The sequence below is a fragment of the Anolis carolinensis genome, chromosome 6 (assembly GCF_035594765.1).
Source record: "Anolis carolinensis isolate JA03-04 chromosome 6, rAnoCar3.1.pri, whole genome shotgun sequence".
Lineage (NCBI taxonomy): Eukaryota > Metazoa > Chordata > Lepidosauria > Squamata > Dactyloidae > Anolis > Anolis carolinensis.
Genome location: NC_085846.1, coordinates 92,602,671 through 92,629,045, shown reverse-complemented (window position 1 = coordinate 92,629,045; position 26,375 = coordinate 92,602,671). Strand labels below are relative to the sequence as shown.

Sequence of the window (26,375 nt, the reverse complement as noted above, 5' to 3'; positions counted from 1 at the left end):
TTTCCAGATACACTTCTGCACACTTTCAGAGCTCTTCGAATGTATGCTCTTTCTGCCATTTACTTATTTCCACCTTTTGAGAAAAGGCATAAAATAAAATAATTTTCTCCTTTCATTCCCCATTTCTTTTAGTTTTAGTACCGCTTGAAAATATAATACAAGAAACTATCGATTACACACGCCAGCGTAAGATATTCAATCAGCCAATAATTCAAAAGCAAATAGTGCATTTTCGTCTTGCTGAACTAGCAACTGAGGTGGAACTCCTTCGTTCCTTGCTCTATCGGGCAGTTGGTAAGTGCCATCAAGTTTGGTTTCAAAAATTTGTTTGACATGAAAATGCATGCTTTACTAGATCTGGATGGGCAACTTAAAGCTGAGTTGTGCTTTTGTTCTAGCTCTGTATATACATGGCAATGATGTGACCAAGTTTGCATCCATGGCTAAACTAAAGGCAGGATATCTGGCTCGGGAAGTTCCAGACAGCTGTCTCCAGTTCTGGGGAGGAATGGGGTTCACCAATGAGGTCCTTGTGAGCAGACTTTACAGGTGAGTAAATGCCTTGTAATCAAATATAGTCATGAATTCTGCTTTAATATTGAGCATTTTTACATGGAAAATTCCACATCTTCACATTGTTAACCGAGACTTGGGTACATGGAAGGGTGTCTTTCCAGCTTTTCCTACTCAAGTGGTTTCCAAACTTTGGTCTCCTGGATGTTTTAGACTTTGGTTCCCACAATTCCTGATTGTTGGTCAAACTCGTCTGGGTGTTGAAGTCCAAAACACCTGGAGGACCAAATTTGAGAACCATTGCATCCCAATCTACTTTTAATACTTCATTGCTAAAATCCAAAGGGGACAGTCTAGGTGAAGAGGCCACACGGGACAGTCTAGAGCAGGAGTTCTTAAACTTTTTCAGCTGCGGAGCCCTTTTTGAAGAAAAAGTTTTCTGTGAAGTCCCAATAAATGTTTATATATTATATTATAGATAATGTATATATTTATCAGGCATGGGCTGGGCCAATGGCAGAGGGATGAAGAGTGTTTGTGAGAACTAATTCACACAGTCCGGAAGGAAGGAAGGAAGGAAGGAAGGAAGGAAGGAAGGAAGGAAGGAAGGAAGGAAGGAAGGAAGGAAGGAAGGAAGGAAGGAAGGAAGGAAGGAAGGAAGGAGTAAGTTTAAAATTAATTACAATTTTAACCTACATAAACCTAACAATAATGCAGTGAAAGACCCCCCCGGGGCCATCCACTCCATCTCCCTTCTGACATGCGGGAAAAACACAATCAAAGCAGCTCTTGAGTGGTGGGAGAGAAATAGGGTTTTGGAAGCACAGAAAGTATGTGTGTGTGTGGGCGGCAAGTGCTTGGGGCGGTGCGGAAGATGGGCGATAATTTCTTCAGGAGAAGGAAAGAAGAGGAAGTGGTAAACAGCAAGGGGCTGTAGGGCCCCTCCCTATCACCTGTGGAGCCTCAAGAGCTCCTCTGAACCCAGTTTGAGAAACCCTGCTGTAGAATCTAGCCTTACAGCTCTGTTCAGATTCATGAATATGTCTTCCTTGAATCAGTCTATGCATCTGCAATATGGCCTTTTTCTTTTCCTATTGATGTTTAACTTACCCAGTCTTATTATCTTTCCTAGTAAGTCAAGACTTTTCATTATATGGACAAAGTACAACAGTTTCAGTTTAGTCATTTTAGCTTTTAAATACAGTTCAGGCTTTATTTGCTCTAGGAATCATTGGGGTTTTTTTTAGCAGTTCCTGGTATCTATGAAATCTTTACTGGCATAACATTTAAAATAGTTTTCTTTTGTTCCTATTAGCTTTCTTTACTGTGTAGCTTTTACAACCTAGAAATGGGGGCTATGATGGCATAGAGCAGGGATTCTCAAACATTTTCACCCTCGGAGCCCTTTTTGAAGCAAAGGTTTCTCGTGGAGCTCCAAAAAATCTTTAGATATTCTATATTATATTACATATAATGAATATATATACCAGGCATGGGCCAGGACAATGCAAATATTTATATATTATACTGTATATTATATATAATGTATATGTATCAGGCATGGGCAAACTTTTTGACCAACATAAATTTAAGAGTATTTCAGTGGAAGACCCTAGGGGCCATCCAATCCAGTTCAACATCCTTCTGCCATGCAGGAAAACCACAATCAAAGCACCCCCTGAGTGGTAAGAGGGAAATAGGGTTTTGGAAGCAAGCAAGGTGAGAGGGGGGAAGATCTGGGCAGCAAGAGAAGCGAGGAAGAAAGGCTTTTGAGGTCGAGGTAGGCGAGGAAAACAGGCTTTTTGGTGGCAAGGGGGCTGAGGGATAGGGGCTTTTGCACTAAAGGAGGTGGGGGAATTGGGAGGAGCAGGAAAGAGGAGGGAAAATCCAACAGCATTGAAAGGAACATATTTACTTTCTCAAATGAAAAGGTGGGGTTGACTTAATTCCATCTCCTTCCTTTGAACCTTTGCTTTCATGAAGAAGAGCAGAAAAATAACATTTTACACATGCAAGTTTTGTTTTACTTTTTGGGAACAAAAAGCACTTCTCAACAATTCCTGCTATTTGTGTTCAGAAGTCATTCTTGTGGTGGGAAAGTCCCTTTTCCAGAGTGGGCTAACACATATCCCTTAACGTCATACTGTGAAGATGAAATTGCTGCATAATCCTGAGTTAGCGTGTGACGCATAGGTTAGCTTGTGTGATTCCAGAGCATCTGGTGAATGCATTTGGGGACTATAATCTTCTCCACCCTTTAGTCAGGCCTCCAAAATTAAGTTGCTTTATTCTTGGAGCAACTCTCAAAAATCACTTTTGCTGCACAAATGTTTTAAATGCCATAGAAGAAAATAATTACAAAAAGACAACTGTGTTGTACTCTCATTTTGGAATTGCTTTGAAAAACAACAGAATGTGAGTTTTTATTCTTGAAAAAGAAATACTTCATCTCATTAAATCCAATGTTTGAAGATAACAATTCAATGTGATTAGATTTATGTTGAGGTCTTTTCCTTTTCATAATTTCACATTAAATATTTTTAAATAAACATCACCAGTTTTGTACAAACTGTATATTCAGTCCAGCAGATTCTTCAGTTTGAATATTCACATCTCATTTGATTATTGCATTTAGTTGTATGTTGCTTCATTAACTTCATAATATTAAAGCAGCTATGCAGAATTACCATATAGCCATCTAGTAGCCAAATTTATAACCTTATCCCCCATACATTGGTCTCATCCTCTGTATATTTACCTAATTAAAGCCATCTGAATTGGTGGCCATCACCACAAAATCCCAGGGAAGCAAACCTTATTGGTATCATGTCAGTATTTACATTTTGATGGAAAGTTGGGTGATGCATTAAAATAACCCACAAATTCCATCCCCTTCTACCCTTTATCATAGGAAAAATTGACACTAAAAGCCATCAGAAGGGAATCTCTGTTTCTGGAATCCAAGATATTTATAAAAGTTTTGATCAGTTATTTTCTGTATTATTACTCTCTTACTCTTCTAAGTAGCATGGTTGGTGGCCATACTAGCTAGAAGATTCTGGGAATTGTAATCCAAAAGATTTACTTTTCCAAGCTTTAGAATAGTGCAAGAATTCTCTGTGTGCTCAAATATACTTTGAGGTCTCATCTAATTGGTAACATTATTACATGTCGAAGTTCAGGATGTACCTGTGTTAAGATAAAATACAAAGATTAAGAATACAGTGTACTCCACTTTGAAGTAGCTTCTTAATGTTGGTGGTGCTTTAAAGAAGTTTTCTAGTATAAGAGAATATCATAGGCACTACACATTTCCTGGATTTAGGGGCACAAGACTGCTGCGCAAGTGAGAAATACCGGAGAAAACACTTCTTTAGGAATCTCTCTGTCCCCAGTATATCTCTACGGTCAATTTTCAATGAACGGTGTTGATCAAATATGTGAATAATCAGATCTGCAAAAGTCAAGTATGGAGGCCTAACTGCATTTATAAGCTGTCCTGAAATGAAAATATTTCACTGATCTGTCAGTGTTCACAGAAGAGTATAAAGAATTAACTGAAGGAAAGATATTAGGAATGCAAGCTGAAAGAGAGTGATGCTGGGTCGCAAAGCCGCTGCTTCCTTCAGCGTCAGAGAGGAAACTTTGGCTGCTTTCCATCATTCTGAGGTCTTGGAGTGTCAGGCTGCATTGCACAATTCCCTGGCTAGTAGGAACTGACTCATATCCAAGTTCTTACCACTAACAAGCCCAAATATATAATATGGCAAAAAAGTGGACCAATAATTATTTTGACACCACTTCGTTCGTTAAGTAAAAACACAGGACTTGTTTTTTAAAATATTTTTCAATACAGTGACTGCAACAGGGAAAAAGCAGAGAAAGAGAGGGAGCCCTCTGCAGTCATTAGCTAACTAAACATGTGGGGAGCTAGTACAAAATTCTACTAATACTGTAATATTTGGACATTACAACTTAGAAATCTATGCAGTTTTGTAGATAACAAGTGTAAAGAGGAAGAATTTCAGTGTCCTCCATGCCACATGTTCTCAACCCTTCTCTGTGTCTTGTGATCCAAACCAATTAACTCCACCCCACCCTCAAAGGACTTCATTGTTCTTAAGAATTATAATCATAAAATTGAAAGACCAAACATACCATTCAATTCAAGCCCATGCCATAGAGAAAAATACAAATGACTCCTAACAAATTACCATCCAGTCTGTTTAAAAACCTTAAGAAAAGGTTTCCCCTTTTGTTCACTTTTTGTGCAAGGAAGAACAAGACTTGCCAATTTTTAGTTCTGAAAAATAATTTGGGGGGAGGGGTTGTACAAGAAAGGAGTCAACATTGGGAGACCTATAGCAGTGATTCTAACCTGTGGGTCCCCAGATGTTTTGGCTTTCAACTCCCATAAACCCTAACAGCTGGTAAACTGGCTGGGATTTCTGGTTGTAGGCCAAAACACCTGAGGACCCACAGGTTGAGAACCACTGACCTAGAGGGTGAAGCTTATGTTGTTTTCTTTTGTCTACTTTTTCTTTTTCTTCTTTTTGGAATTTTTGTTTCTACTCTATTTCTTTTCTTGATTCATTCTTTTTTTTACTTTTAATGTAACGAAAACCTTTTAAAATAAAGTTAAAACATAAAAAAGGCTTTTCCTTTTAGTATGATTGCAATATGATTGCATTTTTTCCAGAGAAAGGCTGGGCATTATAAATATGTGATCCTGCTTGCTATTGTGTTGTGTAGCATAGTGTAGACCAGTGGTTCTCAACATGTGGGTCCCCACGTGTTTTGGCCTACAACTCCCAGAAATCCCTGCCAGTTTACCAGCTGTTAGGATTTCTGGGAGTTGAAGGCCAGAACATCTGAGGACCCACAGGTTGAGAACCACTGGTGTAGACGGTGGTGAAGGATAATGAATATTTTAGTCCAACAATACCTGCAGAGCCACAAGATGCCCACACTGGTGTAAACAATGACAACTTAACTATTTTTGGTAGCCAAACAGTATGACAGGTTCTCATGAAAGTTCAAAGCATTCCTAGCCAGGTGTATAAATGTGTAATGTATGGAATTTAATGGTAATCGCTCTATTAATGCCAAAGCCCTGCCAGGTCACTGTAGTCAGGACAAGAGGAGGGTAGCAGCTTTGAATTGTTTTTAAACCAGTTATGAGGAACCTGTGGTCCTCCAGATATTGTTGATCATCTCCTGCACGATTGGCCCAGTGGGCTAAAGTTTAGGGAGTTAGATATTGTTTAGTGACGTGCATGCTTAGCAGCCCTTATATATACTCTCTCCCAACTTAACTAGTGAGGAAGTTTCAGCATAAAAACTCTGGCCACAGAATGAAAGTGTTTCAGGACGTTCCAAATCTAATCTCCCACAACATATGCATTCTTTCTGAATATAGTAATAGATGTTACAGCCACATTGAGGAGGCTTCCAACAGTAGATTATACTCTGCTTGTCGACCTCCCTTTTCATGGATAGACATCTAAACCCAGCCAAATCTGATGATCCCCCAGAAGGAGCACCATATTGTTCACTTAAAGTGGAATCGTATACACCAGACTGAACAACTGATTTCTATTAGCCTCTGAACATATTAAACTTTGTGTGTTTTAGTATACAATGGAAGGGAAATTTTATTTTGTCCATTCATCTTTTTGTCTTTTTGCAGAGACTTAAGATTGTTGTCTATAGGAGCTGGTGCTGATGAAGTCATGCTTTCCATTATATGCAAGCACATGGACATCTTACCAAAGCAACAACAGGCATGAATCTTTGCATGTGTTTGCTTTCTTTCTGATACGCTGCAGGTGGAAAGATTTTTATGTCTAGAAAGAATATGCAGTGATAATGTTTTTAGAATCAGTTGTCTTGATTTTCTTAATGGCCAAGTTGTTGACATTTGATTCTACCTCACCTTTGAATGAAATACAACCACACACATTTTACCACAAATATTCTGCAGCATGACCTATTGCCAAGCAGCATTCTGGTCTGTTTCCTTGACTAATGTATTTTTACAAGGCTAATAAAGCTTAACTTCATGACAAGAAAACCAGAGCGGAAGCAGTAAGACACACACATACCATTCATACTATGCATCAACAATTTCTGCATAGATTTATTTACTGTACCTCAGAAAGTTTTGTACTTTTAATTACTATAATGTGAAAGCATCCCATGTTTCTGAATTCTGTGTTGAGGCAGGGTCAGGTTAGCATTCACGCATCTCTCACCCTACAGTCAAGAACTTCAAATAGCCATGGGATTTCTTAAATGTCTATTTGAATGCTAGCATTCTGTGGCTACAGTTAGGATACCTGTAATTATGTTTAAATGAAAAAAGTACTATTTGTACACCTTAATGTTGCAGCACAAATCTAGGCTAAGCCGAAGTAACTGTTTGAGTCTAATCCATGTTATTAGAAGAGAAGCAATTAAGGTGGATAACTCATTACATGGCACTGAACGAATCAACCATCTTCCTTCTAAAATTTTGTCTCATTGGTTAATTGATTGCAATTTACTATTACACGTAACAAGAAATGGGAATTTACTTGCAGTAAGTTTTAAACCCTGACTTTGAAATAAGAAAAATTAAAACTATATATAAACTGAAGAACCATGTTGTACTCTTTATTCTCTATTGAACAAGACTGTACCTTAGGAACAGATCAACAATGGGAATTAATAATTTTCTTTCCTGGGAGACTACTCAAAGAGCTCGCAAAGGATGTGTGTTTGCTCATAATTATTTATTTACAGCATTTCTATCCCGCCTTTCTCACCTAAGGGGACTCAAGGCGGCTTACAAAACTGGCAAGATCAAATGTGTACATGTTGGGCACTCTTAACTCTCAAGTTTCCTTGGTTTTTATCACAACTGGTTTTGAGCTATCCCATTCCTGTTCCTGCATAATCAACATTCATTTAATTAGGCTGGCAAAGGTGGTAGCCACTGTTGGTATATAGTCAACACTTGCATATTTTAACTTTTGTAGTTGTTTCCCTTCCTTTTAGAATGATAGCTTAGCCATCATATCCCCTTTGCAAGACCAGGAGACAGGGACACGAATTTTCGAGCTATTTGTTTGCCATTTTGTTACTTTTGTTGGAAACCACCCTGAATCTCCCTTAAGGAGATAGGGCGGGGTACAAATAAGTATTACTACGGTATATTATTATTGCCTGGCCTGGCTTGTTTCTCCAGTGATTTCTGGTCAAAGAATCAATAGCAAAAATCTACAGAGGTCATTTCCTTCCTGGGTGAAAATATGAATTTCATTCTCAAAGATCTTACTGCATGCACCTCAAGAACAGTCATACGTTGCATCTGTATAGGCAGAAGAGCACAGGCAAGAAAATTTGCAAGAAATGATCTTATCACCGTGATACTACAGATACAACATGCCTCCAAGTATCACACTTATAAATATACTACACATATTACATGTAAAAATATGAACTTTTATCTCTTAAAATGGAAACTCAAAACATTAGGGGTCTCATTTTGAGATAGAAATTAAAAGTTTTCATACAGGCGTTTTATTTTAATAAGCTACAAATGATCAAATATCAAACTTTAAAATTAAAACCTTGAATATTCACTCTGGAAGGCATCTTAAACCCCTATGCATAAATATGTAAGAATGAATAAAAACATATTTGTAGGTCCATATGAGTACGAAAGGAATGGATTTACTTCTATGCTGAAATCTCTCAATGAGCTCAGGGAAATGGTTGGCCCTTCTCAGCACCTGCTATGGAAATTCTGAGACTAAAGATATTCTCAAAGCACTACAAGATCTTGCTCCATAAGGGACAGTTCTTCTGCACTAGAGATTAATGTATTGTTTGCCTTTATATTTGTCTCTAAAGAAATCCATACAAGTGCAGTGCAGCATGCTGAAGTCAACACTCCTACTCTGCTTTGTTGACCGTACCCCAAAACAGCTTGATGGCAAAACCAGCTGAAAACCCCTGCTGTGGCCTCATCATACTCAGGAAGCTAGTGTTCACATTAGTAAGCAATGACTTCTCAGAAAAAATGACCATAGCAACATCTGCATCTCCAAATATCTTCTCTTCCCCTCTTTAAAATGTGCACATATTGCCTGAATTAGAATGTACTGTTGCAGGATTTTAACAACTTGGCAAAGTAAATTCTCATCGAATCATTCCAGTTTAAATACATGTTTTATCCTGAAAGAATCGAACAATGGCATTGTTTGTACCACTATTTGCAATTTGATTTGCTTCTAAGAGATATATAAATGGGTACAACAACAGCATGGTCTCTTAAGCATCATGATACCAAATCTCTTTCAATACCAAATCTCTAATCTTTGTCAAAAATAACTCTGAGTATTATATCTCCATATATAAACACAACAGTCTAATTCAGTTGAATATGTACGTACTATAGAACCCATTGAGGTCGTAAGTACTATTTTGCTTGAACTAAAGAGATGCACAGAACATGCTCTAGAATAGTGCTGTCAAATGGACAAGATGAGCCTCACTATATGAACACTAGGCACATGATCCTAATCTCATAATGAGAACTGAGTACAGTGGCTTGAGCCAAAAAACCATGTGGATCCAAAAGAGGCTGAAATCCACTTCCATGACCACTGCAAGTGAGTTGAGCCACCTGTATATTCTCCTTAGTTCCATCTCGCCTGCCATATAAAATAAAATCCAGTGATCATATGAAGGAATTAGAAATGTTAGTAACTTTTGAACAATTCAGATCAACATTTTTAACTGCATGCCCTCACTGACATAATCAAGGTCAAATAAGCACATACTTAATATTTCTGTTTTAATGAGTCTTTAAAGTATTTTGCTTTGATAGGTCCACAACTTAAAAAAAAAAGCATGGTCAAAACATATTGCTTCTTATTGGTAGAAAAAGCAATAATAATTACAAACTAGACATGTTGCTTTTGAATAGGAAAAGGCTTATACTATTAATAATAGTACTTGATCACCAACTATGTTTTGTTTCCATAAAGTGCTGGCATTTGGGATGATTTCAATTTAAGAACCCTAAAAAAATAAGGGTTTTGAAAAATAAGAGTTTCTGGCCTCATAAAAATGCACAAAATAGTGGCAGATACATAAATCCTTATTGTAGTTTCTTTAAAAAAAACTTCAAGGAGTCCACAATGGCACTAATATTCTCACACGAAGTGTCTGCATCACCTCAGTTTAATAATCCAGTAAATGACAAAAAAGACAAACAGGGAGAAGAGCATCATGTAGCATAAGAGTTTTGTCTGACTTCCTCTGGAGAGAGTTTTCAGTCTTCCCACAGTTGCACCAAGAAACCCAGATGTTGAATCAAAATCATTGTCCTATAAGACAAGAAAGAGACAAACATATCTCAGAACGTAATTCTACTTGAGTTAAACATTTAAAATTTAAAATGTCACAGGATGGTACTTTCTTTGCAAGAGAGCAAGTGTTGGGTTTGAAAAACCAAACCAAGACTGGTGAAAGCCATGATTTCTCAGTGATGAAACAGAAATTATATCAGCTATCTTTAACTCTGAAGTTCAAGGTAGCAAATGCATAATAAAAGTGAAAGTCTGTATGTGTGTGTGTGTGGCTGGGGTATCCCCTAACACAGACAAGCTTCCACTTCCACAAATAGCTATAGCTTCCACTACTTAGGAGACACATTGCAGGTTATAGTGAGCACCGTGAACATGTACCAGAGTTGTGCCAATGTCCTCCACAAACACAATCCTGCCCACCACCCAAGTGAAGGCTTTCATATGGGGACAATTTCCTCCTAGATTTTAAGTGTTTCCTCCACCACAAGCATCCCAGTGTTCCTTTCTCTCTCAATTGGTGTGAAATGTGCATGGCCCCGCCCAATGCCTCTCCCTTAACCCTTTCCTATTCTTTTCTATGGCACACAGCAAATAGAGGAATTGATAAGCAACTGAACATACTAGAAAGTATGTTTGGGGAGAATTCACCATGATTTATAGGAATTGTAGGGACTTGTATGTATAGTTCATCTGCAATCTAAGAGCACTCTGAACTCCACTAACAATGGACCTGGAACTCACTTGGCACACAGAACCCCCTGACCAAGAAAAATACTAGAGCTCTTTAGGGGAAATTGACCTTGATTTGGGGGTGTTGTAGTTCACCTACATTCAGAGCGCATTGTGAACCCAAACACAGATGGGTCTGGACCCAACTTGGCACACATACCTTATATCCCGAGATTTGATTACTGGAGGGGTTTGGGGGGAAGTGACCTTCCTTTCTGGGAGTTGTAGTTCACTCACAACCAGAGAAACTGTGACCTCCACCAATGATGGACCTGGACCAAATTTGGCACACAGAACCCCCATGACTAACTCAACCTACTGGAGTGGTGTGAGGGTACTGACTTACCATAGTGGGAGTTGTAGTTTGCTCTACAGCTAGAGAGCACCCTGAACCCTACCGATGATGCATCCAGAGCAAACTTGCCCAACATAACAAACTTTAAGTACTGATGAAGTTCCTCGGGATTAACCTGGCACAATGTCAGCTGTAGTTCACCCACAACCTTATGCATTTTGTACAATTAAAAAGCTGACTTTTTCAAATAACCTGGGCAACACCAGGTAGCCAAGCTAGTACTTTATAAGTCGACTTCATGTATAAGTTGTGGTCAGATTTTGGGGCCAAAATTATTACGGTAATTTTGATATTTTATAATCAGAAAGGAAGCAAAACCACATTCACTTCCAGAATTCAAATTGAAGATAAAACTATGATGTATTTCAGCAGAAAAGCGGTAAATTAATCATGATAAAGAGCTAAGCAGATTTGAATATTTCATAAATTGAAGATACATACCATTTCAGATAGTATTTTATTTTGCTGTTTCACTTCTGTTCCAATTTCAATGGAAAGCTATGAGGAAAAAGATAAGATCGGTGGTTTACTGTTAATACTATAAAATGGATGACATCATATAAAACTAAGCTTGAGTGGGAAACATCAAGGATAATGAAAATGTTTTCTGAAAGAACCTTAAAAACTAGAGATGCTGGGAAATCATGTAAAGTTACAGATTTTCCTTTTGCCAAACAAGGATAATTCTAGCAACATCTCCGTTACATTCGTTTTCTAACAGGTTTATCGAAAGCCAAATAGAAGTTAAGTGTTGGTGTGTGTGTGGTTTTTTTTACAATTTTCATCTTTATTTGTATTTCCTTAATTAATGTGTTTTGGTTAGCTAATGTTTTTCTCTCTTATTTATTTGAGTGTTTTAAACCATGTTTTGGAGTCTGAGCCATACACCAGTGGTTACCCTAAAGATTTCAAAGCTGCTGCTCAGGTGTGTGCGGTTGGTGATTGTTCTGCTTTATTACTCAGGCTTTAGAAGATTGAGCAGGCTTTGGAAAAGGCAATTTTATGTTTTGATTAAATAGCAGAAATGATTGTTTCATTGCCATAGAAAGTGTTTAGCCCAACAGTTTATTGGTATGACCTTGCTGACTTTTAACTCCTTTGGGAAGACCACTCTCAGCTGTGAGGAAACGCTTCTCAAATAAGTACATTTTCTGCTGTCCCAATTTGCAATTAATATCATGATCAACCAACCAGGGCAGCTTGAGTTCAAATGTAATTAGCAGAAGAATTTGATCCATCAATGAAAAGTCCATGCCTCCAAAGGGCACTATTTTGACTGAATTTAATTAACTCATGGCTATGTTGCTATTGTCCTGATCGAGTAAGCATTATGTACTCCAATCAATTTTAATGTTGCTTTATAACAATATACTTACTGATTTTATGGCAGTGACTTTGGAGCGCAAACTTTCTGTTAACTTTTCATTTTCTTCTTCGTACACACTGTAACCACTATTAGCATAGCCATAATTGCCGCCAGCGGTTCCTTCACCTGAAAAGACAATCAGATTAAGATACTAGAAATGCAACCAGAAAATGGGGCCTCTGGGGGGAAACAACAATTGTCCTATTTAAACCATCATCTATCTAAAGAGATGGAAATAGGCAAAAGCATTGCATCTTATGAAGACTTAGACCCCTCACAATACTAAACAGGCAAAGAAAATGAAGACATGTAATGGAAGGAAGACAGATAGATATACCTAGTCCATCCAGTGCCTGAGCCCAATATTTTCTCTCCCACAATCTCAACCCTAGATACTGAATTCAAAGGTTTCCATCTGCTGATTCAAATTTGTTCTAGCAACTCTAAACACCCCTTCATTCCAACTGTTTTTTTGAGTAGCAAACATTCCCAATGCATATTTTTTTTTCTTTTCTTGATTGTCTGAATACTTTTCCAGGTCCATACAGTGCCCTACTCAATTGGTGAAAGAGTGACACCTTTGCTGTAGGATGGCTCAGTGTAAACAATCTTTGTTTCATGCATACAATTATTTAAAATGATGTGTATAAAATGACCTTCAGGCTATGTGTATAAGTTTTATACGAAGCAAAAAAAAATTGTATTTAGACTTGTGCACATCTCAAAGATATCTCACACATCTAGCTATCAAGCAAACAAGTTGTACCTGCAGAGGGAGAATCAAAGAGTTGGAACCAGACCTCAAGGAGCATCCAGTCCAACCCCATTCTGTCATGCAAGAAAACATAAAGCACTCCTGCCAGATGTCCATCCAGCCTTGGCTTAAAAACCTCCAGAGAAGGAGACTCCACTACATGCCTAGGCAGCATATTCCTCTGATCTTCATTGTGTAAACAAATACATGTATAGCATAACATGTATCATAACCTTTCCATTTGGCGATCTTCATCAGATTTGATTTCACTGTTCAATTTTAATCCATGTTTAAATTTGCAATCTACTCTAAGGGCAAACTCAGCAAGCAAGGAGCAGACCTACCCTGAATTGAATGGGAAGCCATACAGATTTTCATTATCTTTCCAAAAGCAGAAACATTGCAAGAGAGGCAAATCTGGCAGGCACCAATGCATGGCACAAGTGGACATCAAAGAGCAAGGATACAATCAGCCAAAGTGTTAACATTCATTCTCATTTACAGGATTTAACTCAGACCTCAAGCAATAATTATCTGCTACATTTATATCCTGTGTTTTTCTACAGTGAGCTAACAGCAGGGGTGCGCATGACTCTACTCCAAACACAAAGTCTTTCCTTTTTGAACAAGTAATGGAAATTTGGTTGCTTCTCACATTTCACACAAGGTATAACAGAGAAGTCAACACTGATATAAATGCCATTGGTTCAATCAATCTGCTCCAACTGGAAAGTAGGGGTGCCAAAAGTTAATTACCAATGTATAAAGTCAGGCAGAGATTAGCTAGAAAACCTTTTACATCCAAGGGCTTAGAATAACAGTAATGTCAATTATACCCATTATGAAGCTTAGAGATGAGCTCACAGTGTTTCTGGGGAGGCAGTATGCTAAGCAACTTCGTTAAATGGTCAAAGTTTGTAAATTATGTATCATGGACAAGAGATGTCTAACAGAGGACCAGATGTCCACTTTATGATTGATGCAAAAGAAACATTGCAGCCAGATTTTCCTTGGAACCTCAGTTATCATTTCCAGACAATGACTCAAAACATGGTCTCCCATAGGATGTTTCTAGAGTGCTTTGGGGGCAATGTTTATAAATTCAGCATTCCAAAAATAAACTCATTTGCTCACTAGTAGCAAGTATCCCAATCCAAGACTTCTATCACGAAGACTCATACTTTAGAGTTAATTCTTAGGCAATTGCAAATATAAAGACAAATATTATACATTAGAGGATTTTATTAATATGGTACTTCGTAGGAAGGATACAATCCAGGTCCCCCAATGCAACTTTATGGCCTACTTCCACTGGACATTGACCAAAGAGTTGTGCTGGTGGGCCTAAAAAAAAGCTTTGTTCAAAGAAGATGGACATTGTTGTCGGTTAGGTTCTTCCTTTGACCAAGAAGGGGAGGTTGAACCTATTCTCAATGTTTCAATTTCTACCAAGATCAACAGACATGCTATTCTCTCATTTAAGTTAAACTTTCTTGACAAGACTGCAGTGTGTTGTATTTTCCTGTTCCTAATTATTCTATGTATAGAATCCATACAATAAAAGACTACCTCAATTTTCTGTTAGTTTGCTCATCAAATTAGGCAAACTTTCTTGCATGAATCTGTTATAGACCTGACTCTTCTAGTCTTTAGCCACATGTATGTAAAGCACCCAGCAGAGAATTGCGAGAGGTAATTGGTCAGAAAATGGAAACCTGAAGACTGGAAGGGGGATTTTATTGACCAAAGATAGCCAAGTCTCCTATATGTTTTTGCTGGGTGCAAGAAACCACCAGAAGAGATCTGCTGGATATCACTAAAGGCCTGTCCCCTCTAACCCAGTGGTTCCCAGATGTTTTGGCCTTCAACTCCCAAAAATCCTAACAGCTGGTAAACTGGCTGGAATTTCTGAGAGTTGTAGGCCAAAACCCCTGGGGACCCACAGGTTGAGAATCACTGCTCTAACCCATCATCCTGCAGTGGCAGTCAAATGCTTATTGGAAACTCGAGGCTTCCAATGAAAACAACCAGCCTATTCCATTTACAGTCAGCAACTAGTATGCAAAGGTAGTAGTTCCCTCATGAATAATAGTCAATGATCTCTGAATTTGTCCAATTCTCTTTCAGAATTATTTCAACTAGTGGCTGCCACCAGGGAGCCAAAACACTTTTCCTAACACAAAGTACAAAGTGACACAAACCTTGGAAAGCAGCCATACAAAATGCAAATGAATGTGCCTTCAGTGCAGAATTGGAAAAGGTCACACAAAAGCCAATATAGTCATAGAATAAGTATAACAGCAAAGTTTCACAAAGCAAGCAATATATGCTTCATTTTAAAGTGGTACTAGACCTGTATGAGGACAGAAATTTACTCCCACTCCAAAGGATCACTACTGGTGATTTGAATTTCATTCAATAATGAAAACAAATGATAAATTCTACCATCCTAGTAATATTTCTGCAAGAAGTACTCCATGTGAGATCAACATGAATCACAGAGAACATCAGGTTTAAGTATCTCAGCAAGCTTATTTGATCATTCATCCTACACAATGAACACCTGCACAAAATGGTAATTATTTGAAGACTAAGTAAATATATCTCTATTGAAAAATAAATGTTATGTTACAATACTTTCTCTATTAAGGCTATGAGTACATCACCTCTGATTAAATATTATTATAACATTTATTCTTCAACAGAAATAGATTTCCTTAGTCTTCAAATCATCATCTTAGTTATTAATAGTGATTGAATGGTATATACACTTTGAGGACACCTTGAATATCATTAGTGTGTGTTATGAATGACACTCTGAAAGCATATGCTAATTAAGTAACATCGACCGAAAGCCTTCCTAAGGGTGTATTATCGCTGCAGAATTAATGCAGTTTGACAGCACTTTCATTGCCATGGCTCTATGTGATGGAATCATGAGGTTTTTGGTTGGTGACGCACCAGCACTCTTTGGCAGGGGGCTAAAGACCTGGTAAAACTACAATTACCATGATGCCATAGCATGAGCCATAGCAGTTCAAGTGGTGTTAAACTGCATTAGTTCTACGGTACAGATGCATCCCAGGCTTCAGGTTTTGCCATGGAAACCTCAAGGTTTGGGATGATCCTGAATTGACTACCCTATCTGAGGGATTAAGATTTCCCATCTATATCTTAAAGAAAGCCAGAAATTACTTTGAATACCGGAAGTGAAATGAGATTGCAGCCTTATTTCCCTATTCGTGGACTTCTCCTATTCCTACGCTTATTGGTTGAAGCGTCACTGTAGTTTAGATGGGTGGGAAGTCAATTTTTATATGTATGTGTGCATATATAATAACAGGAATTATTAGGCTTGAGCGATCCATGAAAAAATTGATTCTAAACTCGTTTCAAAAGTAGGGGGCGCCAGCGTTTCGTTTCTGATGTCATTTCTGAATTTTGCCCCCAAAAAATTCGAAATTAACGAAAATTCGTTAGTTTCAAAAGTAATTCGTTAATGGCGGACGCGCATGCGCACTAGCAAAAAAAAAACAGCTGGACTTAATGTCAGGAGAAAACCTTTACCCTTTACCTTAACTACCACCAATTCCTTAATACTTTATTTCCCATACCACCAGACTTCGCCACAGCAACGCGTGGCCGGGCACAGCTAGTATTACAGTAGAGTCTCACTTATCCAAGCCTCGCTTATCCAAGCTTCTGGATAATCCAAGCCATTTTTGTAGTCAATGTTTGCAATATATCGTGATATTTTGGTGCTAGATTTGTAAATACAGTAATTACAACATAACATTACTGCGTATTGAACTACTTTTTCTGTCAAATTTGTTGTATAACATGTTTGGATGCTTAATTTGTAAAATCATAACCTAATTTGATGTTTAATAGGCTTTTCCTTAATCCCTCCTTATTATCCAAGATATTAGCTTATCCAAGCTTCTGCCGGCCCGTTTAGCTTGGATCAGTGAGACTCTACTGTATATATTACATGTAATATTAGTAATAATATTACAATATATTGCTATAGTACAATATAGTAATTTATTGCCAGTATTGTGCTGTGCTAATAATATAATATTGTATGTAAATTTAATTTGTAAGCCGCTCTGAGTCCCCTTCGGGGTGAGAAGGGCGGGATATAAATGTATTAAACAAATAAATAAAATAAAATAAAATAAATTGTGGGAGTTGAAGTCCAAAACACTTGGAGGGGCCAAAGGTTGTCCATGTCCGATATGTAAACTCACACTCATATGTATGTGTGTGTGTATTTCCAAAGCTCTCTGTGGTGCTGCTTTGCCTTGCCTTGGGCCTCCAGGCGAGGCCCTCCCCTTCTTTTTCTCCTCCTCAGCCCCCCTTAAAGCAGAACAGGAAAGAAGCCCCCTCCCCTAGCCGCACTCACCCAGCCCGGCCCTCCTCATGATGGCTCGCCGCAGGGAGGGAGGGAGGGAGGAATGGCGGGGAAAGGCCTCGCCTCCTGCGGATCCCTGGGGCCGAGGCCTCACGACGAGCTCCTCTTCCGATCACCCCACAAAGGCCACGACAGCGCTTGAGCCGGCGCCACTGACAACACTTCCCGAGTGAGCTGGCTCTTGCAAAGCGGAAGCAGGAAGAGAGAGAACCCTGAGCCGCAAAGGTTTCTGGGTAACGTAGTCTTTGTTTAAGACAGCGCTTCTGCTGACTCTAATATCTAAACCTGGCGCGGATTAGGTCTTGAGTGGCTTGATTTTGTTAAATGGCTGGAGGACTCATTCCCCCCCCTCACTTCAAAGTAAAGCCACTGTTATTAAGAAAATTGGTTATTTATTTATTTGCTACATTTATATGCCGCCCTTCTCACCCCGAAGGGGACTCAGAGCGGCTTACAAATTAAATTTACATACAATATTATATTATTAGCATAGTACAATACTGGTAATAAATTACTACATTGTACTGTATCAATATATTGTAATATTATTAGTAATTTTACATGTAAAATATAATATATAATTAATATTATTATATTGTATTATTAGTATTATATTGTATTACAATATAATATTATGAATATTATATGTATATACAATATGTTATAATTATTAACCTATGTGCTTTATAAAGTTTTTAAAAGTTGGCCAAGTATTGATTTTTTTAAACTGGGCTGGTTAACACCTCCCAACAAAGGATTCCCCTGGGCAGGAAGAAGCCAGACCTTGAAGCTGAAGCTGCAAGGCTTTTCAGTGTTACTCAAAGTAATTACAGTAGAGTCACTTATCCAACGTTCTGGATTATCCAACGCATTTTTGTAGTCGATGTTTTCTATGCATTGTGATATTTGGGTGCTAAATTCGTAAATACAGTAATTACTACATAGCATTAATGTGTAATGAACTACTTTTTCTGTCAAATGTGTTGTATAACATGATGTTTTGGTGCTTAATTTGTAAAATCATAACCTATTTTGATGTTTAATAGGCTTTTTATTAATCTCTCCTCATTTTCCAACATATTCGCTTATCCAACGTTCTGCCGGCCCATTTACGTTGGATAAGCGAGACTCTACTGTATTGATTTTTTTAATTGGGCCGGTTAACACCTCCCAACAAAGGATTCCCCTGGGCAGGAAGAAGCCAGACCTTGAAGCTGCAAGGCTTTTCAGTGTTACTCGAAGTAATTAATTGCAACATTCACACTTGCCTCCAACAGACGAGAGTTTTTTTCAAATGCTAGGTTCAGCAAAGGGCAAGAGTGATCCTCTCAACTCTGCAGGAGTCTACCATATACCATGCAGCTGTGGACAAGTCTACATAGGGACCACCAAACCCAGCATTGCCCAGACACGAATCAAGGAACATGAAAGGCACTAACTCAACCAGAGAAGTCACCCATAGCAGAGCATTTGATGGACCAACCTGGACACAGCATATTATTTGAGTACACAAAGTGCTGGACCACTCGCACAACCATCAAGTCAGACTACACAGAAAACTCATTGAAATCCACAAGCATGTGGACAATTTTGACAGAAAGGAGGAAACCATGAAAATGAACAAAATCTGGCTACCAATATTTTAAAAACTCTAAAATCAGGACACCACTCAGAAAACAGAGGAATTCCAGACATGAAGCAATCAGGACCAGCTAACACCTCCCAGCAAAGGATTCCGCCAGGCAGGAATTAGCCAGACTTTGAGGCTGAAAGGCCATTCAATGCTAATCAAGATGATTAATTGCCACATTCACACTTGCCTCCAACAGACAAGAGTTCTTTCTCTTGTCTGTTTCCACAGCTATATAAACCCCACTTGCATAGTTTCCCAATATACCTCACAACCTCTGAGGATGCCTACCATAGATATGGGGGGAACGTCAGGAGAGAATGCTTCTGCAATGTAGCCATGCAGCCTGGAAAACTCACAGCAATCTAGTGATTCCGACCATGAAAGCCTTCGACAATACACTGTAAATATATTTTGGATAAACAGGCTGTCCCAGAGTTACAAACATGCAACTGAGAAACGACTCATAGTTAAAAACAGAGATGAGACAATAGAAAGTGACAGAAACCTGCCTCCAGGAAGGGAAATTCACTCCTGGAAGAGTTATCATGGGGAAAAGGTGTCTCCACTGAAGCTTTATCACCAATCCCTGTTTTCTCAACAAGCCACATTTTTCAAAATCTAGTTATCACAGGGACAGAAAGTGAGGTGGAATCTTCTGAATAGGGGCACAGAAGAAAAACAAACTCCACAGGGATGTTAACTCTTCCCTATGCTATCAAAAGCTATCTATCTATCTATCTATCTATCTATCTATCTATCTCGCAAAAACATGTTTTTGATAGCATAGGGAAGGGTTAACATCCCTTGGAGTTTGGAGTTTGTTTTGCTGTCTGTGCATATTTATATATATGGCTGGAATTACACTTTATACCTGTTCCGACTCACATACAAATTGAATTTAAGAACAAGCCAATCTTGTTTGTAACTGCTTGTATATATTTTGAAAGAAACCACACCTCCAAAAATATCTCTGCAATGCTGTCTACATTTCAGGGGAAACTCCCACTGAAACTCCTATTGACTCTTATTTCATTCATAGGACTAATCAATGCAATTCATGTGTCCAGTTTGGATTTTGGCCCTTCCATTCACATGGTTTTTCCTGAAAGTATTCCTCTCCCATTAGACATATTTATAAATTGATAAGGAACAGTTTTTTAAGAAAGTGGTTGAAGTTTTAATGTTGGTAGACAGTTTTAATAAATAAATCGATATTTATATTGTAATGGACTCACATTGGTATTAATTAGCATTTTAAAATATTGATTATGAACCGCATTGAGAAAAGCAGGACAAAAATAAAGCAAATGCATACATAAATGGACAATGCTGAAGCTGTCCCCTTTAAGAAAACACTTCAAGGATTTATTTACATTTTTATGCTTACTCTTGGGGCCTTTTTCCACTTTTTTAAAAAAGTGTAAGGTTTTTAATGACTATTCTTCACCGTCTGTTTCCTCCCCTGATCTTACAGATGTTGCCTGACATCATTAGTGAGCTACCAAGCTGTTATCCTGGGCTTTTAGGCATTTGAATCTGAATCTGCAGTCAGTTGGCTTTTTAAAAAATATTGCTTTCACAAAGAAGTCTGGGTAGTTAATTGGTGATCCATCATCATAATTAGATAATGGCTGAGAATTTTTATAAGCACAATCCACCATATCGGCAGCATGAAAGAAATAGTACATTCCCTTGAAACAAGCACTAGTGGTTCTCCATAGGGAATTGTGTAGGTTTTAGCTTTCCCTCCTATTCATTTAACTACTTACAGCTGTGTTAATAGAATCTGCTAATTGGATTCACATAAATCATTGGGGTCTGCTCGCCAGAATAAAATACTTGCTCCAGTGCTCTTCTGTTTCCTTCCTCTGCTTGTTGTGTGCATTCAAAGCTGTTTCTGGCTTCTGATGACCCGATCATGAGGTTTACCAAGGCAGAGAGTTTGTGACTCACCCTAGGTCACTCAATGGGCTTCCATGGCCAAGCAGAAAATTGAATTCATAATCCAATACTCAAACTACTCAGTAAAACTACCCAAGGTGAGAAGATAGGCATGTTTGAAGTCTAAAAGTATATTCCTTTATTATAATCTGGATTGTTCAGAACAACCAGGGATTTCTTTTCCATCAACTTCACAGCCTCTGAATGATATTTCTAGTTATAGTTCTTCACCTACAACTCCCATTATTTCAGAAAGTGTCAGCTTTTGCTTTTTCCCCAGTTCCACAAATCCTTCCATTGTTTTGACATCTCTTCTATAAATTGTGATGGATGTTTTGCTTTGGAGAAAAGGCTAGTACAGTAGTGATGGAAGGAGAAAGCGGTGGTGGCAAAAAAGAGAGGTAACTGGGGCCCCTTCCACACACCTATATAAAATTCCTCATTATCTGCTTTGAACTGGAATACATGGCAGCGTGGACTCAGATAACCTAGGGCCCTCCCACACAGCCAGAATATCAAGGCAGAAAATCCCACAATATCTGCTTTGAACTGGGTTATCCAAGTCCACACTCAGATAATGTGGGATTTTCTGCCTTGATATTCTGGGATATAGGGCTGTGTGGAAGGGCCCTCAGTTCAAAGCAGATATTGTGGGATTTTTCTGCCTTGATATTCTGGGTTATATGGCTTTGTGGAAGGGCTCTGGGTCATATTTCTGTATAACTACCTTCTGAAAACTAAATAATGTTTCCCTCCCTGCTCCTGCTGTTCTTGATCACAGTTTGAATTTTTTTTATATAAATTTCCCCTGCCTTGGGTGTATTTACATTGTAGACTTAATGCGGTTTGACACCATTTGAACTGCCATGGCTCAATGCTGTAGATTGATACGGTACCAGAATTCTTTGGCAAAGAAGGCTACAGCCATTGTAAAACTACAACTCCTATGATTCCATAGCATTGAGCCATGACAGTTCAAGTGCTGTCGAACTTCATTAATTCTACATTGTAGATGCATGCAAAGTGCAAAGCAGATAAAACTGACCCATCAGCAACTCCCACATCCTTTGTTTGGCATATTTATACATGCTCAATATGTGATTCTGGAGACAGCTGCTGTTTACCTAGCCTGTGGTAGGTAGGAATACACAACCACAGTACTGTATAATTGGAAGAGAATCCAATTCTTTCCAAGCTCAGGCATTATTGTACTGTTTAATGTAGAAGGCACACCGTTGCAACCCAATACCAAAAGCCAGTGTTCTCAAACCCTCTTTCACTATCTTCCCAAAGCTGTTTATAAAAGTGCTTCCAGTCAGATGGAGAACAAGAGCACTGAACATTGTAAGATTTTTTTTAAAAAAAAAATAAACTTCATTCTCAGGGGTGTTTTGTAACAGAAGTCTGAAGTCTTACATTTCTTCTACATTGGTGGAATTCAGCATCTACATTTTGAAAAACCATAAAGTAGCTTGCATGTGCGTTTTCCATCAATATTCATTCATTTTCCAGGAGGTTTGCTAAAAGGAGTCTTTTATTCTGTTTTAATGAGCTTATATTCATGGGCTTGAATATAAACATCAATAAGAAGCTGTGTTTAGTTCATGCATAATGCTAGACATGTTTTCCTTCTGCAGCATTAAGGCCGCATTTTTATTGTTCGCACTGATTAATAATCTAGTGAGTGGGCAAGACAAATTCAGCAGCAATCCTTCAACGCAGTAGTAATTACACAGTCAAAAAAAAGGTAAGCCTGAATAACACCATGACTACCTCTATATAAATGCCAAAGGTTGCTTTCAGAAGTGGTTAGTAATCTCAGGAAAGTGGGCATGAACAATAATGCTGCCAAGAATACACCATTCTACCCTTTCCTGAAAGTCACAATTAAAAAATAAATAGCTGTTTTGACATTTATTAGGATTGGATACCACTGCTGACTGAATACTTATAAATAAAATATAAGATTTATTATCACCACATGTAAGACTAGTAACAACCACAAATGTTGTTATATTAAAATAATGTTTACCCATCAGGTTTTTCAGGTGCATTCAACAGTATAGGTTTTGTAATGTAGGTGATGCTCACAATGACTTTTCCAAAAATGGTTGTTGCTGTGTTAATACTTATCACGCATACCGTTTCAACAAAAGAACACAGTCAGATGAAAGAACACACAACAACAACGGAAGACAGTGACGTAGGGGACATTGGATGGATTGGGAAGAGTCATCCCTTGGCTGTGTAATATTTCAATAGATACGCAAAGGAGAGTACTGTGTGTGATGGGATGAAGAGGAATTCTATCCAATCCAATCTAGCATTCTTAAATGATGGGCTGCCTATTTAACAATGCATTTTCTGAAGTATGTGTGAAGGGGTCCCATGTCAATGAACTAATTCTAGCAGTTTTCATTATGATCAAGAATAGATATTTTGTAAATCAAATTACTCTTGATGACCATTCAAGATGAAATCATCTTTGAATACTGGGGAGATTGTTTCTGTGAAAATGAATTCCAAGTCCAGAACTTCTTTGAAGACTGAAGAAGTCAAACTTATTGATATTGTATTGTTTTGCTTTGTTAATAATGTGTATTATGTTGTTATGTAATGTATTATGTTGTTATGTAATGTTTGTGTTTGCTTTTATGACTGTAAACCGCCCTGAGTCCCATCCAGGAGATAGGGTGGTATATAAATAAAGTTTTTTTAAATTATTATTATTATTATTATTATTATTATTATTATTATTATTATTATTGGTAGATATTTCCCAATGTCATTTCAATGTCATTATTCATTCTTTTTCCCTACATGGAAAAGAAACAGGGAAAATGCCTGTTTCCCCAATTGCGGCAACTAGTGGAAAAGTTCAACTGGTCCCTTCACCAAAGACGAATGATGAAAACACTCTGAAAACAGAGGAATTCCAGACATGAGTCAATCCAGGGCAGCTAACACCTCCAAACAAAGGATTCCCCAGGCAGGAAGAAGCCAAGCCATGAATTTGGCAAAGCCACTAATGCTAATCAAGGTGATTAATTACAACATTCACACTTGTATCCAACAGACAAGAGTTCTTTCTCCCACCCTGGACCTTCCACAGATGTATAAACCTCTCTTGCTTATTTTTCCAATATACCTCACAACCTCTGACGATGCCTACCATAGATGTGGATGAAATATCAGGAGAGAATGCTTCTGGAACATGGCCATACAGCCCGGAAAACTCACAACAACCCAGTGATTCCAGCCATGAAAGTCTTCAACAACAAATTATATGGAGCACAAATCCTCATAATCTAAAGTAGGTCTTCACCATTAAGTTGAAATATCTCTAGCACTATGAATTATTTTGGGTTAAGGGGCAACAGAAAAAATATGTTGTCATTTGAAGGAAATATATGTATATAAGTGTGTGTGTGTGTGGAAATATATGGGGTATCCACAGGTGTTGCATCCATCCATGACTTTAAAATATTCAAAATACAATCCAAAAGTCAAAACTTAACTTTGCCATTTAATATAAGATACACCATTTTACTACACCATTGTATATAATGGGACTTGATCATCCCCAGATTTTGGTATCCACAAAAGGTCCTGGAACCAAACTGTAGCAGACACCAATGGCCCACTCTACTCTCTTCTTATTTCAAGTTTTTTACTGAAACAATATACTAGACTGTGAATTGACATGTAACTAAGTTAGGTATGGTAAATACATACCTATTGCTGATACTATCTCAAAGTAGGGATGAGGAGCAGGGACCACAAAGAATATGAGAGAAGGGGAAAACCTGGTAAGTGTAATGATTTTGTTGACAAGTCAAAGAAAAGCCAAAGAAGGTCAGCACAGAAAATGAGGGCATGGTTAAAATTTTCTATAAAGAACTCCTTTATGTCATTTCATTAACATCAGTTAGACTACAAATGTATCCAGATGTTGTTAAACTGCAATTCCCACCATTCTCACTATTGATTATGCCTATAAAGCTCTAACAAGTGGTAGATTATGGAACCTACTGTTTAAAAAAAAATACAGAAGAGGCATGGCAGAACTGTGGTCGATGGCTACATGAAGGCCATAGGGCCATTTTTTGCGCAGTACTGAAGCCCCATGGTGCAAAAAAGGGGTCTAGAGTGCATTTTGCTATGTTTCGAGGCACTCTGAGATGCCTATTTTTCTTACAGAAAGTGAACCAGAAATTGATTAGATGTTTGCATGGAGAAGTAATGGTTCACCTATTCATTTCCAGCATATTGCTTCAGGCTTGTCATTCACAAGGATGGAAATCACTTGCCTGCTGATTACCGCATTGTGAAATGTAGTAGCTTCCCCCCCCCCCCCCCCCCCGGCATATTTTGTAGCTGCAGATCTCCATCAATATCACATTAGGTGTGATTCATAATGAGAACATTGCTCCTAGGAAGTTTATGGCTTTGAGTCTAGATGTTTTGTGATGTACATTAAACGGCTTTCAAAAGTACACCTCAAATGCCTTTTGTCTACTTTGCGTCAGTGCACTAATATCAAATCAATCAGGATTTTGCGAGTTCAGAGGCCCAATGTTCCTTTGATTCAGGACAAGTCATACTCTTGGAAGAATCCAGATCAATTTTTCTTTAGGTGTGATGTTGTCATGGGCAGAAATCTATAATGCCACGCTTGAGCACAAGAAAAAAAATCTCCAGCAGATAACAAAAATTTAAAATCATCCATAAGGTTATTCTGTTCTTGTTGCATTGCTCCTTGTTATTGTTACTGTGTGCCTAAATCAGTTGCCTCTGACTTATAGTAACCTAAGACTTTAAATTGTGGGATTTCCTTGACAAAATTTGTAATCCAACAAGGTCTTTAGCTTTCTTTGTCAAAGAGTGTAAGTTCAAACTACAAATCCCAGGATTCCATATCATTGAGCTATAGCAATTAAGGTAGTACCAAACTGCATTCATTCTGTAACGAAGATGCACTCTCAGTCAACATTTGAGAATGTTAGATTGATATTCAGTGGGTAAGCAGTAAGGATCCAGACTTAAGGAGCAAATATGCCAAAGGCTTGGAGAAAGAAACCAGAACTTATTGTAGAAATTCCATTATTAGATAGGAAAGTTACTCAGAGATCTAATCTAAGCTACCTACATCTTGAAAGCTGGAACAAACTTTTGGGAAAGAGAAAGGTTGAAGAAATGGAAAATCCCTGAGTGAATCAGTCTCTGTCAGAGATGGGTGAAGAATAGGTTGACAAAAGGGAAGGACTCCAAGTCCCTCAAACCCTATTTCTACTTCCCACCACTGTGAGTT

At 38.1% G+C, this 26,375-nt stretch overlaps 2 protein-coding genes across 2 annotated transcripts in view; one reads left to right on the top strand and one right to left on the bottom strand.

Annotated features, from left to right (window-relative positions):
* Window positions 1-7,153, top strand: part of LOC100559794 (probable acyl-CoA dehydrogenase 6) — a 42,555-nt gene extending 35,402 nt beyond the window's left edge. Inside the window, exons 7-9 of the mRNA XM_003222112.4 lie at window positions 133-294; window positions 399-549; window positions 6,203-7,153. Coding sequence (XP_003222160.3) covers window positions 133-294; window positions 399-549; window positions 6,203-6,302 — 413 coding nt within the window. The 3' untranslated portion in view covers window positions 6,303-7,153. The remainder of the gene's footprint in view (window positions 1-132; window positions 295-398; window positions 550-6,202) is intronic.
* Window positions 7,154-8,053: 900 nt separating this feature from the next.
* On the bottom strand, window positions 8,054-17,700 carry bet1 (Bet1 golgi vesicular membrane trafficking protein). Its single transcript, XM_003221983.4, has 4 exons — window positions 17,482-17,700; window positions 12,333-12,448; window positions 11,398-11,454; window positions 8,054-9,890 (listed from the first exon to the last, which is right to left on the bottom strand). The coding sequence occupies exons 1-4, from the start codon at window positions 17,498-17,500 to the stop codon at window positions 9,735-9,737; spliced, it is 348 nt and encodes a 115-aa protein (XP_003222031.1). The 5' UTR covers window positions 17,501-17,700; the 3' UTR covers window positions 8,054-9,734.
* Between the last annotated feature and the right edge of the window lie 8,675 nt (window positions 17,701-26,375).

What these genes read in the sequence shown, in the direction of transcription:
- bet1 (XM_003221983.4), bottom strand. An exon ending in AAGTCACTGCCATAAAATCA is followed by an intron (nt 11,455 to 12,332) that starts GTAAGTATATTG and finishes TTTTCCTCATAG; the next exon opens with CTTTCCATTGAAATTGGAAC. An exon ending in ATAAAATACTATCTGAAATG is followed by an intron (nt 9,891 to 11,397) that starts GTATGTATCTTC and finishes CTTGTCTTATAG; the next exon opens with GACAATGATTTTGATTCAAC.